The sequence below is a fragment of the Chenopodium album genome, chromosome 6 (assembly GCF_948465745.1).
Source record: "Chenopodium album chromosome 6, dcCheAlbu1.1, whole genome shotgun sequence".
NCBI lineage: Eukaryota > Viridiplantae > Streptophyta > Magnoliopsida > Caryophyllales > Amaranthaceae > Chenopodium > Chenopodium album.
The window spans coordinates 65,839,053-65,856,789 of record NC_137839.1 but is presented as its reverse complement, the minus strand read 5'-3'; the positions used below and the strand labels follow the sequence as shown (position 1 = coordinate 65,856,789).

The window sequence follows — 17,737 nt, the reverse complement described above, 5'->3', positions numbered from 1 at the left end:
CATTGAATTATTATTATTTTTAATGCTTTATAAGCATGTTAGTAATCTCACTATGCGGATTTGGTTTACTGATAAGGCCTTAAACTTTGTTTGACCGGGTCTTTCCTTAAGAATAGTCTTGTAATATAATGAGACTAGCTTGGGGGTGTGCACACTTGGGTGAGGAATTGGATTAAAAGGAATTGGTTCTTAATAAAAGAATTGGTTTTATTAACTATTATTTTGAATATTAAATCATTGGAATCGGTTTTGGAATAATGAGTTTTGAATTTATTGGATTAATTATTGGAATTGGTTTTAAAAGCATGTTTGCAAATAAATTGAGTTTACACTATCTTGCACTTATCGTACTTAGCATAATTTGCTAATCCGTATTTCTTATTTGTTTTGGTTCGCCCTGTTTACCGTAATGGTAAGCAGTGTTGACTATTTTCAGGTGGAGTCACAAATGAGCATATGGGAGTCCCGAGATTTGCTTCACCTAGTTTAGGAATGTTGGTCTTGTCCTTATTTTTTTAGTACTCATTACTATAGTTACTATTTATGGTTTATTATTTATAAAAGAAGAGTATTGAAGTTTTCCGCTGCAAAGTATTGGTGTTATTTAGTAAGTTTTGAGTAGCCTTGCGTAATCACGCGGCGGTAATACGCCCAAGTCTATCTCTACAATATATTTATACTTATTATACTGGTATTTTCGTAGAGGGATATTTGGGGTTTTACAGAGGTATTTGACACATTGCCTGGGCTAACCGGGCAAGGCTTCCTGGTCGGGCGCAAGAATCAAAATCGACCTTACGCCTTCAAGAAATCCTTCATATGCAGTGCTTTTGTCCGCCCGGTCTGCCAGGGCAATGCTGCCCAGTCGGGTGCGCAATACACACTCCATGGCTGACCTTCGAAGCTTGTAACCAATACAAATCTTCTCCACCCTGGCTGCCAGGGTGATGAGAGGAAGATGCTTCGTAGTAATCATTGCTTGTCTCTTCTCCTTCTTCCGCCCTGACTATCAGGGCAAGCACGGGAAATCACTCCTCCATCTTAACTCTTGTGACCATCCAAATTAGTCTCGTTCATCCTAAAAATACATCAAAAACAATGAAACTACCCATAAAATCATAACATGATCACAACCAAACCAAATCAAGCTAAGATAAGCTAAGCTATGAACAACTAATCTAGACTCGAAAACTACCCAAATGGACTCTAAAAACATGCTTAATATACAACTTATTAGAATTCTATTAGAAAAGTGTCAGAATTCGAATCGGATTAAAATGTCTTTTATTGCGGCATGATAGATTTATCGCGGCGCGATGGCTCTATCGCGGGGCGATAGATTTATCGTGACGCGATAAGTCAGTTTTTTGCGGATTTTGTTTTTATCATAACTTTTGATTTAGTAGTCAAAATAAGCCATGTAATATGTCGTTGGAAAGCTCTTGAAGTATCATTTTCAACACAGTTAGAATCAGATTAAAATATTTTATATAATAAAATATATATCCGAAATAGTGGAAGGGTGTCATTTTTGATAAAATTTCGTATTTCTTTCATATATTTTTCGTTATAACTTAGAATTAATATTATAATATATCATTGGAAAGATAATTTCAAGAGATATCCATTCATATATGATTCGGGTAAAAATTATGAAACAAAAAAAAATATCTGTCTGCCTTTGAACGTCATTCATTTCGAATAGAATTAGGACTTTCAAAAAGAGGAGTTTTATTCAATTTCAAATTCTTTAATCTTATCTTTTCAAAAAGGATAATTAAGATCTTTTAGAAACTCATAGAAGCTTCTAATTAATTCAAATTGGTTTAGGAATATAATTAAAATTAATGGTTAGATCCAGTACCACTTTTACTAACCCTAACCAACAGATGACCATTATACTACGAGTAAGGAATTTAACCCCATGATAGCATTAGGAATTAGGAAAACATCAAGCCTAGACAACCATAACATTATTGGAACATGATTTCACCTAGATCAAGTATTACTTTACAATTAAAAGAGTGGAACGTCCTCCTCTACAATTGGTTTCTACTTCATTAATGCTCTCAAGCAATTGCGGACTTAGTTTCGTTAATTAGCGATAGAAATCAGATCCAAACAATTAATAGTTGTACACCTACTTATAAGAAATCATCCATCATATAAATAAACAGTAAATCAAGAATACTCAAAAGCATTAATTATTAAAACAAATAATACTCGCCTCAAATACTTATTACATGGTTTCAAACTAATAGTTACTGAGCATAACAAGCTAAGGACTCCTAACACAAAGATAAGAAAAGAAAACGAAACAAGAACCCATCAAGTTCCTCGTATTCAGATCTAAGTTCCTCTCGGGTTGCTTCGAGTTCCTCCGCTGCAATGTATAATAATGAACGACTCCTAACCCTTGAGACTTTGAGAGGTTTAGAGTAAAGTCTCCCTTCTCTAGAGTCTCCCCTTTTCTCTCTGATTTCGTGGCTAAGAGATGAGTTGACATCTTTCAAAGATAAAGAAATTAAATAGATAAGATTATGAAAATATATTTCTTTCCATACCATAATCAATTGATAAGATCTTCTTTTTAATCAAATATATCTTTTCCATCTAACTGTTGTAGATATTTTAAATTATACCCAAAGACTTTCCAAATTTGTGGATTTAACGAACCCAGACGAACAAAACGTGCCCAACAAGCTCTTTTCATCTCCGCCAGTTTCTCAAGTTCCTCCTAGGGAACTTCCATTTGTGTTTCACATTTGCTCCTTTATTTGGTTCATCTTCTTATCTTCTGAAACCACTTAGTAACCTATGAAAATTTAAATAAAGACACCAAAATGCTAAAGGAACTAATTCAACCTAAAATCTAAGGAACATAGATATAATACAATTCGAAAATGACACTCATCAGTGCACTCGGGTGCACTATACTATACTATTTTCACCTTATTACAGAGTAGTCGTCGTTGTTGACAATTAATCAACAGAGAACAAATTAAATGTTAGATGGGGCCCTTAGTAGCTTGGTTAGGCTAAATTAATGATAATATAGTGTTAAAAAAGTATACATATATATATGTTACTTCAAAGTTTAGACTTTGCACTTGTATAGACCAAAATCCTTAAGGTAGTCCATGGAAACCCAACCACATGCGTATTCAGTGTGGGCGATTCCGCCGGAACACGTGAAAGAGAGACTGAAGAAGCTGATGGACACACTCCGATCAGAGTTCGGCGGCCCCGAGCTTGTTCCTCACCTTACAGTTGTTCGGGCCGTTACCCTGACGCCGGAAGATGCACTTGAGAAATTCAGATTAGCTTGTAAGGGACTAAAGGCCTACAGTGTTCAAGCTAGTGGCGTCTCAACTGGAACTTGCCCTTACCTCCTATTCGACGCTACTCCTGAGGTACATCGATCTAATGATGTGTTGTTATTGCCATTATTCTAAAAAACATTAATTGTCAACTCAAATTTTGGATCGATGACATAACTTTTTTGGATCTGGATCTTAAAAATCGTAAGATTCAGAAGACTATAACTAATCACAATAACTATGTGTGTAAGTGTGTTGCAGGTTGTTGGAACTAGTGATCACTGTTGTGGCCATTTTGGATACAACCGCACCGCGTGTAAGTTCATTTACACTTCAAATTTTAGCTAGGCGTATTATTGGATAATATGTTGGCTAGTTAAATTTTCTATCCAATTAGTTTAATTTACATTTAAGAGGTAAACTTCAATATGAAATATACAATTATACGAGTAGTGATTAAACATTTGTATTTGTTGAGAATTTTCGGTCCAAATAATGGTAAAGTTGTAATTTAGTAAGAGCTAATATGCATAAAGTTTTAGAAAAGTAATGTAATATGCACAATATAAAGAAGATGAGAGAGTGTGAGAGAGAATGAAATATATTACAATAACGGAGGGAGTTCTTCATATAAGGCTCGCTATTTCATTTTTCTCATGACCTACGTACTATATTCTATTTTGTTCACCTTATCTTTGCTTGTCTTATACTACCTCCGTTACTTTTTAGTTGTCACGCATTTTTTTTAGGAAGTTTTTTTAAGTTGATACGTTTTCTTTTGGGGTAAATTTTTTACCTTACACTTATAAGCTACTTACACTCTCTCATCTCCTTTATATATGTTTCTAAATCAAACAAGTCAACTAATTAATTAAAACGGAGGAAATATGATTTAAATTTATTTTTTATGGTCTAATCTGATATGAATTTATTTTTCAAATCAGAAGGTTTTATGTGAGTCCGTTTCACGTGAGTCCGGCTTATAACGTACTCCCTTGTCACAAACCTGGGCCAGGCACAACCTAGAATCAGTCACCCACTCCTCCATGGCGGCGATGATGCTGCCATCTCCGACATACCCACTGCCATCACTCTCCCTCTTCCCCCTAAAACAACACTAAAACCAAATAAAGTGCGATCGGAATCGAGAAAAGCAGATCAAACCTTGGCAATGGTAGCAGGACCAGGGTGATCGAAGAACATCGATGACCCAAAATGTAAAAAAAAGAGCAACGGAAAACAAATTAGGATTTATGAAATCAAAAATTTACAATTAAAAGAAAAGAAAATGGAAAACCAAGTAATGAAAACTGATGAATTGCTTCCTAGAAAGAGTGACAGCCTTTTCCACCATTATGTTTTCTCTCTCTCTCCTCTGGTGCAGGAGACTTGCGGTTGATTTCCACCTTCAAGGTCCTGGTTTAATATCTGATATTAGCAATTCAACTATTTCATATTGTTTAATGTCTGATATATATTACCTAATTTCTGACCATTATAATATAATTTCTGATTTGTATAATCTAATATTTGACCATTATAATCTAATTTCTGACAATGAAAACCTATAATCTGACAATAATAAGCTAATACCTGATAAGCATAATCTAATATCTGACCATTATTATCTATTTTCTGACACTTATAACCTAATATCTGATAATTATAATCTAATATCTGACTATCATTATCTTATTTCCGACAAAAAAAAATTTAAATTTTTTTCTGTTTGTATGACCGGACTCACATGAGTCCGTTCTACACAATACTTTACCAATATATAAAACGGGGTATTGATATATTCAGAATGATGTGTCTAGCTTTTTATTAATATGTAATTTTATTAATTTTTTATTATAAAATTAAAGATTTGTAACATTTTATAACTGTACATAAGTGATGATATAGTATGTATGAGATTTTTTTTTTTTGGACCGAACTTATTTTTACTGATTTGAGATAAGTAAAATCTAATAAGGAGAACTAAACAAGCCAGACATGGATGTTTGTGATTGTGTTTTCCGAAACATATATATAATGGGAACTAAACATATGAGGGGATTAGGATCAGATCGTTAGGATCAGATCGTTGGATCGTATAATTCTACTAACTAGTGAAAATAATGTGGGGACAAAATAAACACTTTCCCTAATTCCCTCCAAACAGCAAGTGTTAAAACAAAGTAAGCTCTTACATCTCCTTGCCTGCTAGTCTATCTTATCATGGGCCTTGGCCCATGCTCCAACAACTAATTCTTAAAAGTAATAACAATAGGTGGATGAAGTTTAAATTGAGCAAGTTAGACCCATTAGTTAGCATACGGGGATGTGACATATATTTTGAAACAGTAGCCGATTTTTTTTAGTTCATTACATTTATAAATTACTTTGATTTATTATAATAATCGAATTTTGCAGCTTACAAACCACACATGAGCCTTCTGTATGCGGACTTAACAGACGAAGAGAAGAAGAAAGCAGAAGAGAGAGCTACAATTTTGGATGAAAGCATTGTGAACTTGAGTTTTACGATAGATTGTCTGGCACTCTACATAACTGATGAAGATAAGACTCTCAAATCTTGGAAGAAGGTGTCTGAATGTGAACTCAAAGCCATTTAGGCTTTTGTATAATTTACTACTTGTAATTTTAAACTTCTAAAATCTTTAATTAGCTAGTAATGAAAAAGTTTTTGTCATTTGTAGACGCCTTGCATATGTTTGCTATTGTGATTTGTAAACATTTGCTTCCTATAATAAAATTCTTAGACCTATATGAAGGGTCTGTTCACATTTACTTAATTTCAGTTCAATTCAGTTTAATTCAGCTCAAATTAGTTCAGTTCAGTTCAACTCCAATCAGTTCAGCTCGGTTCAGTAAATGTGAACATGCCCGAAGTTACTTACTTTTTTTTTACAACTAAGAAAACAACAGAAGAAATTATCCCTTTCTAGCCTTCAAGGCCAGATTATGGGCTTCTACTATAATACATCTACTAGTCTTTTTAATCATTAGTAAAGCTAAGGAATCGGCAATACTCTTGATGACATTGATTATCGACTTAATTAATCTCTCGATCCGCATCGACCGAGTTCTTGAGACCGTGAATGAGGTTGTTGCAATCAGTTAGAATAAACGCACTCTTACCTCCGAGGTTGTAGCTCTGCAAAGCTTGGAGGGCAGCCGTTGCTTCTGCCTGGATGGGAGAATGAGCGAGGATTCTACTACTCCCTTGTTTCATCTTGCTGCCATCCTCATAAATCACCCACTCTACTGCGGCTTCCCAATCACTTTCTTTCCATGTTCTCCCTTTCTTCCACGCTCCACCAATTTTCATCTTAATCGTAAGATCAAGTCTGCTATTATTATAGCACCAGATCATACCATGTTGTTGTCATTGTTGCTGTTGTTCCTGCTTGATTTTTTGTGCATCTAATACTCCTCCCTTGCGTCCATCTGTACTTCCAGTGCTCAACTTGCTTGAGAATATTCCCTGGCTCATGGCTTACATTTCTAAATAGAGCATTATTTCTTGCTAACCAAATGCTCTAAAGTGTGCAGATAAACTCAATAAGAATATCATCACCTAAGTTCTCACTGTTCAAGAATAAGAAGATAAAGTTCCTGACCCAATCCCTCACATTGATATGTTGTCCATTATCAGTGTTGATACCCAGACTGCCACCTTTCCACACTTTCTTATTGATCTCACAGCTTCGAAACAAGTGTTCTGTGCTTTCTTCTTCATTGTGGTAGAGGTGACAGTTGCTTCTAACATCAATTTTCTTTTTCACCAGGTTATCGTTGGTAGGAAGGGAATTGTGAATAATTTTCCACACAAAGAGCTTGTGCTTTGGCCAGATTGTAGACTTCCAAAATTTGTACCAGAAGGTACCATGCATGTTCATGTTCATCACTTGATCTTCCTTGCATGAACCAATATCCCGATTTCAGAGAGCAATTTCCTGATTTGGTTAGACCCCATTCCATATCCTCGTTCCTCTTGAGCTTAGGAAGATGGGTGGCCTGGACTTCCCTTGCAGAGTAGTAAGGAAACCATTTCCTAACAGTAGCAAGACAATTGCTATCCATCAGATCAGCTACCATAATTGGCTTGTTAGTTTCGTCGCTAGTAGAATGTTGCCTCATTGTAACTCTCCCAGAATTTAGCCAAGTATCCTCCTCAATGGAAGTCGATTTCCATCATGAACAACTCTTTGAAGCCCTCCTTGCATTTTATTAATGTTGTTCAGAATACTCCTTGCACCCCAAGACACTAAACGAGGCATTCCATTATTAGTCCTTCCTTCGTTGAACCGGTCCTAACCAAGTTTATTTTAATAAGTCAGGGTGGCTTAAATGGAGAGCGGCCACGGGAGTGTTATGCGACCGCAGCATTCCCTTAAAGTTGAAGGGAAAATTCTACAGGACTGCCATAAGACCAGTGTTGCTCTATGGTACAGAATGTTGGGCTTCTAAGAAAGAGCATATTAAAAAGATGGAGGTTACGGAAATGCGCATGTTAAGGTGGATGTGTGGAAACACTTTAAGAGATAGAATCAGAAATGAGGTTATTCGCAAGAAAGTAGGTGTGGCGGGCATTGTAGATAAATTAAGGGAAAATCGTCTGCGTTGGTTTGGACATGTAAGACGGAGACCCGAGGGTGCACCGGTGCGAAGAGTGGAAGAGTGGGACCATGGAGGGATTAAACGAGGAAGAGGGAGACCAAAGATGACTTGGTTGGAAGGAGTGAGGAAGGATATGAAGTGCATGGATTTACGTGAGGATGAAGTTTTGGATCGTAAGGGATGGAGGAGAAAGATTTATGTTGATGACTACACGGAATAATCAAATTTGGTTCATGTTAGCCGACCCCACTTTTGGGATTAAGGCTTTGATTGATTGATTGATTGATTGATTGAAATAATTTAGATGATAGATCTTATTAGAACAAGCTTTACTCTAGTGAACTCAATTTAAATTTGAATGTCAAACATCCCAAACCCTTGAGAGAGGAAAAAGCCTTTATTATTAGTATCTTTTGTATATAACCACCCTAAAAGCACCCCTGTATTGAACTAACCATCCTTTTTTTCCAAATTAAAAAATATCACCCATAAATGTCAAAATCAATTTCGCTATTCAATCCTTCTCTAATTCCGGCCAGTTTTCCGACTTAGGGGCCCACAAAATGTAAAATCAAAATTAAATTATAATTTGATACTTATATAAAAATTAAGCAATCAATACTAGTGGCTTATAAAATAGAATTATACATAGCAAACAGATTTGATGAAAAGATTGAAAGGTTGAATTTGAAGTTATACATACGCTATGAAAGTATGAAAACACATTGCATTGTAAATTTGTAATTCCCCTATTTCAGTCCTTCCAATTTAAAATGTGCTTTATAAAATGATGAATATCTTGCAATAATATGCTTTTTCCTTGGACAAATGGACAGGTAAGATAATAAGGGATTCGATTGGAATTCAGTGGTCAAAAAGTGTTATTCTACGCTTAATTATTATGATAATTAGCCGCGTAACGACAAAGCAACGTAACACAAAGTTATACTCCACTGATCCACTCCCACTTGTAACAATTGTAGTCTATCAACTATGTCATCTTCTCATCTACAAAAAACTATTGTAATAATAAACAGACTTGTATAATCTACTACCTCTACTTTTTAAAAAATTTCATTACTTTGACTTTTTCATTATCCATACTCTTTTTACTTATTATTTTACTATTGTGAAATGAATATGTGTTATTAATGTAATATATTATTAGATTAGTTATAATGTCTAATTTCATAATTTAATTTTTTTATAATAAAACATAAATCTCGGTAAATATATTCTCACAAAGATGATCCAACTCTACCCGTATGTGCGGACATAACGTAAAACGTGAAAGCATGATTGACATACTAAAAAACAAATAACATTTGCCAGGCTTATAAATACAAAACACGACGTATAATTCCTACATCAAAAAAACATATAATTCCTAAATCCACAAATTCGTTACCATTTTTCTCTTTCAAAAAGATTAACCTCATTTGTATCCGTCAATGTCTGATCATACGATAGATCGGAAGCCATCAGGTGACGAGGAGGGGGCGTACGCAGTGTGGGCGACTCCATCAAAGGATGCAAAGATGAGGCTAAAGAAGTTGATGAGCGGCCTACGATCGAAGTTCGGTGGGCCCAAGTTTGATCCTCATCTTACTGTTGTAGGGCCAATCAGTTTAACGGGGAAAGATGCAAAAGAGAAATTTCGGGCAGCTTGTCGTGGGTTGAAAGCTTATCCGGCTCAAGCTCAGGAAATTTCTACCGGAAATTCTTTCTGGCAGTCTGTTTACCTCCGCCTCAACGCCACCCCCGAGGTAATTCAAGTTATTCCACAAAGTATTTCATTGGATTATAAATCTTGTTATATTCATCTTAATATAATAATATATACTACCTCTGTTTTTATTTAGTTGACACGTTTTGACTTTAGCACTATTCATACACTTCCTTTTGATCGTGTTTTGTACTTTATACATAATGAAAAATATAGTCATGTAGGATCTTGTTAGATTCGTCACGTTATATACTTTTAAAATATCAACTTTTCATAATTTTTGCTTATCGATAATTAAAGATATTAATGATTGAATAAGTGCATTGACAGACGTGACTAAAGAAACGTGTCAACTAAAAAGAAACGGGGGAAGTATAATTTTTAAATATTTTTTTAATAAAATTTTAGTGTTTATAGAATGACTACACTTCTAAAATTTGATTGGTCTATTTTATAAAAAATACATTTTTCTTCAAGAATTTAATTAAAAAAAGATTTTGGATAATTTAGAAAATTAATTTCTAAAAAATCTGAATCTTTAAAAAAGAAAATTCATTTTCTATAAGTTTGCCCAACAAAGAATAAATCAAAAATTTGCCAATGAAAATTAAGTATAGTGGTAATTATTTGAAGGATGATTATTGTACAATTTTCAATTAATATTGTATAACCGTAATGACTAATGTGTATTGAATACAATAATTCTTTTATATATGCATGGAAAACTAAGAAAGCAAATGATAGAAATAAAAAGAAACTTGCGTTATTTAGAAACAATGTTTAGAAAATTTATATTTCAATAACAAAGTGTTTTATGTGCGGTGATCATACCATATATGTCCTATAATATTGATGGAGTAACTCTATCACAGTGACGAAATTATTCCTATGATGGTTAGTCAAATAGTGTGACCAATCACATATAAAAGTTACCGATTTTTTTGATAAACAATAAAATAAGAATAAAAACTACAAAAATGAGATTAATATTAGATAAATGAAAAAATATGTATAATTTAGGAAAAATGGAAATTAAAAATCCAACTTTTGCGCGGTCTGACAATAAAAATCCAACCTTCGTTTAATCTCAGAAAAATCCAACCTTTATACCCCACCTTCATCTACAGATCCATTACCTGTTGATGACCAGTTTTTGTAAGTTATATGCCACGTGTCAGTTACTAATAGGTTAATTGTTTTTTTAATTATTAAAAAAAATTAAAACAAAAACAACCAAAATCAAATCCCCTTTTCCACCACCACCACCACCTTCCCCTGCCACCACTACCACCTTCCCCTGCCAACACTCCTTCTCCCCCTCCCTCCCCGGCGTGCAACTCCCCTTCTCCTGCGCGCGCAACGCTAGCCACCCATCTCCAGCGACCCTAAATTGACCCTAATCCCTACCCTGTCCCGACCCTTTCTCCACCTCGACCCTAAACCGACCACCACCTGAAATCGCATCCCCCATTTCGCCTGAAAAACCGTAACCCATCCGATCCCCTTTTGCTAAAACTCGTAACACCCATAATTAGCCATTTACATGGTTTTAATCCAATTTCAACAAAAAAAAAAAAATACACAAATTAATTCAAGGGAGAGGGGGTGGTCGAATTTTGCAAGGGACGGGGAGGGATGATCGGATTTTGTAGGGGAGGGGGTTAGGGTGGTCGATTTGGGGATTAGGGTGGTCGGGTTTTCATGGGAGAGGGGGTTGGGGTGGTCGGTTTTCATGGGGGAGGGGTTAGGGTGGCTCGTATTTTTTTTTTTTTTGGGGGGGGGGGGGGGGGGAGGGGTTAGGGTGTGGGTTCTAGGTGGTCGTGGTTGGGTGGTCGTGACTTGAGTGGTCGTGGTTGGGTGGTTATGGTCGGTGACCGGAAATTATGGAGGAGAAGGAAAGAGAAAGGAAGGATGAAAGAGAAAGAAAAAAAGGGAAAATTTTTTTTAACCTGTTTAACAGGTTCAACATCAAACGGATCTGTAAAAGAAGGTGGGGTATAAAGGTTGGATTTTTTTGAGATTAAACGAAGGTTGGATTTTTATTGTCATACCGCCCAAAGGTTGTATTTTTAATTTTCATTTTTCCTATAATTTATTATTATTTGAGAAAATTGTGTCAATTATGAATTAAATAATTATTTTTAAAAATATATATATATATATATATATATATATATATATATATATATATATATATATATATATATATATATATATAGTAGTCATATTTCAAACAGCCATTATAAATTTTTCTAAAAGGGTAGCTCTAATCTTATCTTCGCATTAAAAAAGATATTCTCAACATTTGCTTGTCTAAACTTATATTCTGACTTTTACCGTATGTAATTTTGAGTTACTCCATATTTACTTATCTAAATTTATGTTATTTGTTATATAATCTCTCATAGGTGCTTGGAATTAGTAGTCATTTCGATGAACACTTTGGTAACACCCGTACAACACGTAAGTTTGAAATGTTGATTTGAGCTTATTTTATTAATCGTTTTACATTTTTACCTTATTAACCATTTTTCATTTCTGTAACTAATAGATTGAGTCTAATTCACTAATGCTTGTATTTGATTTAATACGAACGATAATAAATTTTTGCAGCTTACTTACCACACATGAGCCTTCTATATGGAGACTTAACGGATGAAGAGAAGAATGAAGTTATAGAGGAAGCTAAAACCCTAGATGACACCATTGATACCATGAGCTTCGCGATAGATCGCCTAGAACTGTACATTACTCCTGATGATAAGACTCTCAAGTCCTGGATTAAGGTGGAAGAATATGAGCTTTGTGCACATTAATCTACATTTTTCCAATCTTAATTATTTGTACTGAATATGTGGCATTATACTTAGTGTCCATGTATTGTTGAAGTTCAAGTTGATGTTTCTGAAAGGAGGACTACTAATGTATGTTGTTATGCGTACCTTATGCTGTTAAATTGAAGTTTTTCATGTTGCTTTTATTTGGTGCTCTTGGTTATATTTTAGGGAAAATACACTTTAATAATCCCAACTTTGCTCAGTTTAATTTAAATAGTCCCTTCAATTATTCTGCAATGATCCTAACTTTTGCTTGCATATTCTTTCTTCAATCCCGTTTACTTTTTTTGTAAAAATATATAATTCCTCCATTTTTTTAGTTGACACGTTTCTTTAATCACGTTTGCCGATGCACAAATTCAATCTTTAATATCTTTAATTACCGATAAGCAAAAATTATAAAAAGTTGATCTTTTACAAATATATACATTGTGACGAATCTAACAAAATCCCACTTGACTATAATTTTCTTCACATATAAGTCACAAAACATGGTCAAAGGAAGGTATAACACTACAAGAAAATAACCTTTTCGTAGCGATTATTTTAACCTTTAGTATCGATTGTAATTGGAACAAAAAGCTTTCCCAACGAATGGTTATTCGATACAATATCCCACGTTGCCTTAGCCTTTAGTAGTGGTTTTCAATATCGCTGGGGTTGGCCTCAATAATCGATACGAAAAACTACATCCAATCGTGGTGATTATTGTAGCGATTACAATCGCTATAAATGTTCAACTCATTTTCTTCAAAAAAAAAAAAAAAAAACATGCGTATGATCTTTACAAGATTCGAACATGCAACCTCAAACTCTTATATTAAATGTTTCACCAATAAGCTATGATATATTTTATGTATTCTTTGTCAAACAATATTTATATATCTAGTGTTGAAAAGGCTTTTCGTATCGATTTTTAGGATTTAGTGGCGATTGTAAATGATACGATTTCTCAAAATTATATAAATGTGTAAAAATAGTGTGGATATATATTAATATGTTTTCCGTATCGATTTTATATGGGAAAACCATGGCGATTGTAAAAATGATACGACATCCTTAATTATTTCATAAACATACTTTCATATTGTAGCGAATGTACAATCGCTACAAAATAATCGCTATGAAAAGAGATTTTTCTTGTAGTGTAAAAATAGTGCTAAAGTCACAAATTTTAGAATTATATGTTGCATTAATATTTAATCAAGTAATGCATTGGACAATAGCCTTGTCAACTTGAATTAAATTGGTTAAATATTAATGCAACATATAATTCTAAAATTTGTGATCACTTGATTAAACAATAAGATTAAAAAGGAACCTAAACCGGTTGTCCAAATCATCTTATTAGGCGTGATTTTCAATTACATATTGCCTTTAAACATTTAATATGGTGACAAAAAATAATAATAGAATAAACATTAAAATTGGAAGCAATTCAACAATAAATTGTTAGTCAAATTAAATAATAATAATAACCATAATCATGGTACTAGCAATAAAGAATAAATTAAGTAATTAATTAATTACTCACATTACGCGCATTCCTTAAAATTGTTACATCATGAATAAATTGTTAGTAACTTCAATAAAGATATAAATCAAATTGAAATAATTAAATTAAATAAAAAGTAGAGTTGATTTGGACCAAACCCTCAGTTAATTTTACCTTTTACACCTTGGTTTATGGACGGAACCTCGGATTAAGTATGGACTCCTTGGAGTGCTTAAGGGAAGTATTATGAGAGAATAGGGTGGCTAGTATTTAGGCTAAAGAGGGAGAAGAGAATGATTTTAAGATCAATCTTGTTGATAATTCAAAAAGGGGTGATATGAACTCTATTTATAATGAAAAAAAGAAGGCTTGAAGAATCAAGAAAATGTATAAGAATTCGAATCGGATAAAACTCTTGCGATAGAAAACAATTTTTGCGGTTTTTGTTTTTATCATATCTTTTGATCCAGAAATAGGAATAAGATAAAATAATATGTCGTTAGAAAGCTGTTGAAGTCTACTTTCTAACCCAATTAGAATCAGATTAAAATAATTTGTAGAATAAAAAATATGGCCGAAATAGTGGGACAGTGTCGGTTTTGGATAGAGTTTGGTATTTCATTCATATCTTTTCCGTTATAGTTCAAATTTTATATTAATATATCATTGGAAAGATAATTTCAAGGGCTATCCAATTATCTAATATTTGGATGAAAACTATGAAACACGAAAATCATATCTGACTATCTTTGAACGTCTCTCAATTAGAATATAATTAATTAGGAGTTTCAAAAAGAAAAGTTTTATTCAATTTCAAAGTCTTTAATCTTATCTTTTCAAAAGGATAATTAAGATCTTTTAGAAACTTGTAGAAGCTTCTAATCAATACTAATTGGTTTATGAATTCTATTAAATCCTTTGGCCCTCCACATGATCATTGGGTCGTAGGTAAGGTGGGCTTAGGTTCGGTTTGGGCTCAGTTTAGTATTTTGACCATAACTTATTCGTTATAACTCGATTTGGGCTTATAATATATCGTTGGAAAGATATTTTCAATCCCTACCCAACTATTTAATCATTGGACCCAATCATGGACAAAAATAAACTGGTGTAAACATTTTTATAAAAAGGACACGAAATGAATGATTTAAAATACACGAAATGAATTATTTTGGGTTTAAAGGCACAAAAAAGAGGAAAATAAGTTATGGTTTGGGGAAATAGGCTAGGAATTGGGTCGTTTTATGAAATGTATTGGGATTGAATATGGATTTAGGCACTCCAAACATTAAATACTCAACCCGACCAATAATGGTGGTGAAAGGTTGTTCATCATCGAGTTTGGTTTTGGGGAGACATTTTTAGGTGTCTACAGAAGCGCCCACTTTGACTAAATTTGTAGAAACGTCAGTTTCAAAAACGATAGTCAAAGTAGTTGATAATACGGAGAATGATTTAAGACGTTTTGCGATCCTAAATCACTCTTTACACGCCGATACTTGTAGAAAAATGTTAGTTCTACAGATAAAAGTGTAAAGGGGTAGAATGCTTATCTGACATCAGTGTATCGGTGGCAAATATGTTCGATAGTATTTGACAACATTGTATCAATGACAAATGAGTTTGGTAGCTTCCTATGCTTGAAGGAATCCAGCAGGTGACGTTTTGTTGAAATACTTTCCATGCCTGAGGAAAGTCGACTGATGAGTTTGATAGCTTTCTATGCTTGAAAAAATCTACCGGATGATACTTTCCATGCTTGAGGAAAGTCAATAGATGATATTTGGAGGTTTTCAATGCTTGAAGAGATCCACCAGATATTACTTTCCATGCTTGAGGAAAGTCGACAGATGATTTTGGTAGTTTTCTATACTTCAAGAAACCCACCGGTTGAGATACTTTCCATGCTTGAGGAAAGTCGATAGATGATATAATCGTTGACTTTTCCGCCTTAAGAGGTGGTGACGACCGATAATTTTCCATGCTTGAGGAAAACTTGTCTAATGAGATATTACAAGTCTCTGTGTATTGAGAACCTTGCACCGTGAAATGATGGTGGTTTGATTGTCCCCGAACGTAGGTTGTAGTTGGTTCGCTTGTCCCTGAACGTGGGATATAGTTGGTTCCTTGTCCCCGAACGTGGGATGTATTTGGTTCGATTATCCCAAAACGTGGGCTGTAGATGGTCCGCTTGTCCTTGGACGTGGGCTGTAATTGAGACCTGCAACATAAAATTTGCCAAGGGACTTGTATAGACTATGATTGACTTGACCAACTGACTAGACCAATTACTTGACCAATCTTGACTTTACATGACATGATATGTGTATAACTTATTGTTGTGTGTGTATATGGCGAGTGTGTGCAGACACAAGCAACCGAAAATGTAAAAGCAAAAATTTTCCGCCATTTTTGTCATGAGACGAGTGGAGGGTATCGACTTTTTCCCAAAAAAGAAAGACGTGAAAAATGAAATTTTATTTTCGAACTTCCCTCGATGAGAAAATTTTGAAAAAGTTTTTGAACTTCCCCAAAAGAAAAGGCATAAAAATGGAAGAAGTTTTGAACTTCTTCGTTGAGCAAGACGAAATGAATCGCATGGATTAAATTGCTTGTTTTGAAAATAATGTATGCATGATGCATGTTCTTAGGCCAGGAGGCTAAGAAAAATTACATCATGTGACACGATACATGATTGAACTTAGGTCATGGAGCTAAGCATCATATATGGTGTAAAGAAATGATCTTGAACGTCAATTAGGTCTGGAACATAAGCACGTATATAGATGAAGTGATTAATGCATAATGAATGTTTCTTACGTCGAGGAGCTAAGAACGATATGCTTTGTATGATTACAAATCATTGATATATAAATGTTGCTCAGCACATTATGTGATGCGTGAAACAATGAACATTGCTCGGGTTAGGAAGCTAGGCAAGTATACAATGTTTCTTTTAAAGAATGTTATCTTGAAAGATGATGAAGCATGCGGGGTAGAGAAATAAGATTTCATGATAAAAGGTTCCTAAGGGAAAAATGATATGGTTATGGATGTGTGAGTGAAGTGTGTGAATGTGATACTAAGGCTAGCTGCAAAGGTTATGGTGAGGGAAATAGATGTGAGAAGAGTTGAGATGGTGACTCTTTAGTCTAGGTAGGCTAAATTATGTGGGTTCAAGCCCCCAAATCTAGCTCTAGATGGATAGAGTCATAGGGATAAGCATTGGATATTCTTTGACTCAGTCATGTATATGAATATGATCGCACCACTATGTGAGGTTGCCTACGTATCCATTAGGAATCAGGCCGAACATAGCTCTAACTGAACTTTGCACAAGTGTATGTACACCTCAAAGAGGTCTTTCAAGGGTTGTAATGTGGTTAAGCTGATGGTTTAAGGAAGAAAGGGGTAAAAGGCTATAGACCCGAGAGAAGCCCCCAAGATATGCAATTATAAATTGGACTTTGCAATACACACACACACACACACATACACACACACACACACACACACACACACACACACACACACACACACACACACAATGGAACACTTGCCTTTAGACAAATTTTTTTTTTTATTTACTCATTTTTTTAAATTTTCTTCTTCTTATTTTTTATTATTATTTCTTTATTTGAACTTGCTTTCTGATTGTTACACAAATTGCACACCTTCCCATCCCAGGGTTAAGTGAATGTGGGTTGAATAAATAATAAGGTCAATTGTT

The 17,737-nt window shown here is 34.3% G+C and overlaps 2 protein-coding genes across 2 annotated transcripts; both read left to right on the top strand.

Annotated features, from left to right (window-relative positions):
• Positions 1-3,105: 3,105 nt before the first annotated feature.
• Positions 3,106-6,043, top strand: LOC145635029 (cyclic phosphodiesterase-like). The gene is made up of 3 exons (XM_081686334.1): positions 3,106-3,413; positions 3,582-3,636; positions 5,739-6,043. Exons 1-3 carry the CDS (start codon positions 3,141-3,143, stop codon positions 5,939-5,941), a joined length of 531 nt encoding a protein of 176 aa, XP_081542460.1. The 5' UTR covers positions 3,106-3,140; the 3' UTR covers positions 5,942-6,043.
• A 3,147-nt stretch (positions 6,044-9,190) lies between these two features.
• On the top strand, positions 9,191-12,727 carry LOC145635028 (cyclic phosphodiesterase-like). Its single transcript, XM_081686333.1, has 3 exons — positions 9,191-9,715; positions 12,084-12,138; positions 12,289-12,727. The coding sequence occupies exons 1-3, from the start codon at positions 9,401-9,403 to the stop codon at positions 12,489-12,491; spliced, it is 573 nt and encodes a 190-aa protein (XP_081542459.1). The 5' UTR covers positions 9,191-9,400; the 3' UTR covers positions 12,492-12,727.
• Positions 12,728-17,737: the final 5,010 nt, after the last annotated feature.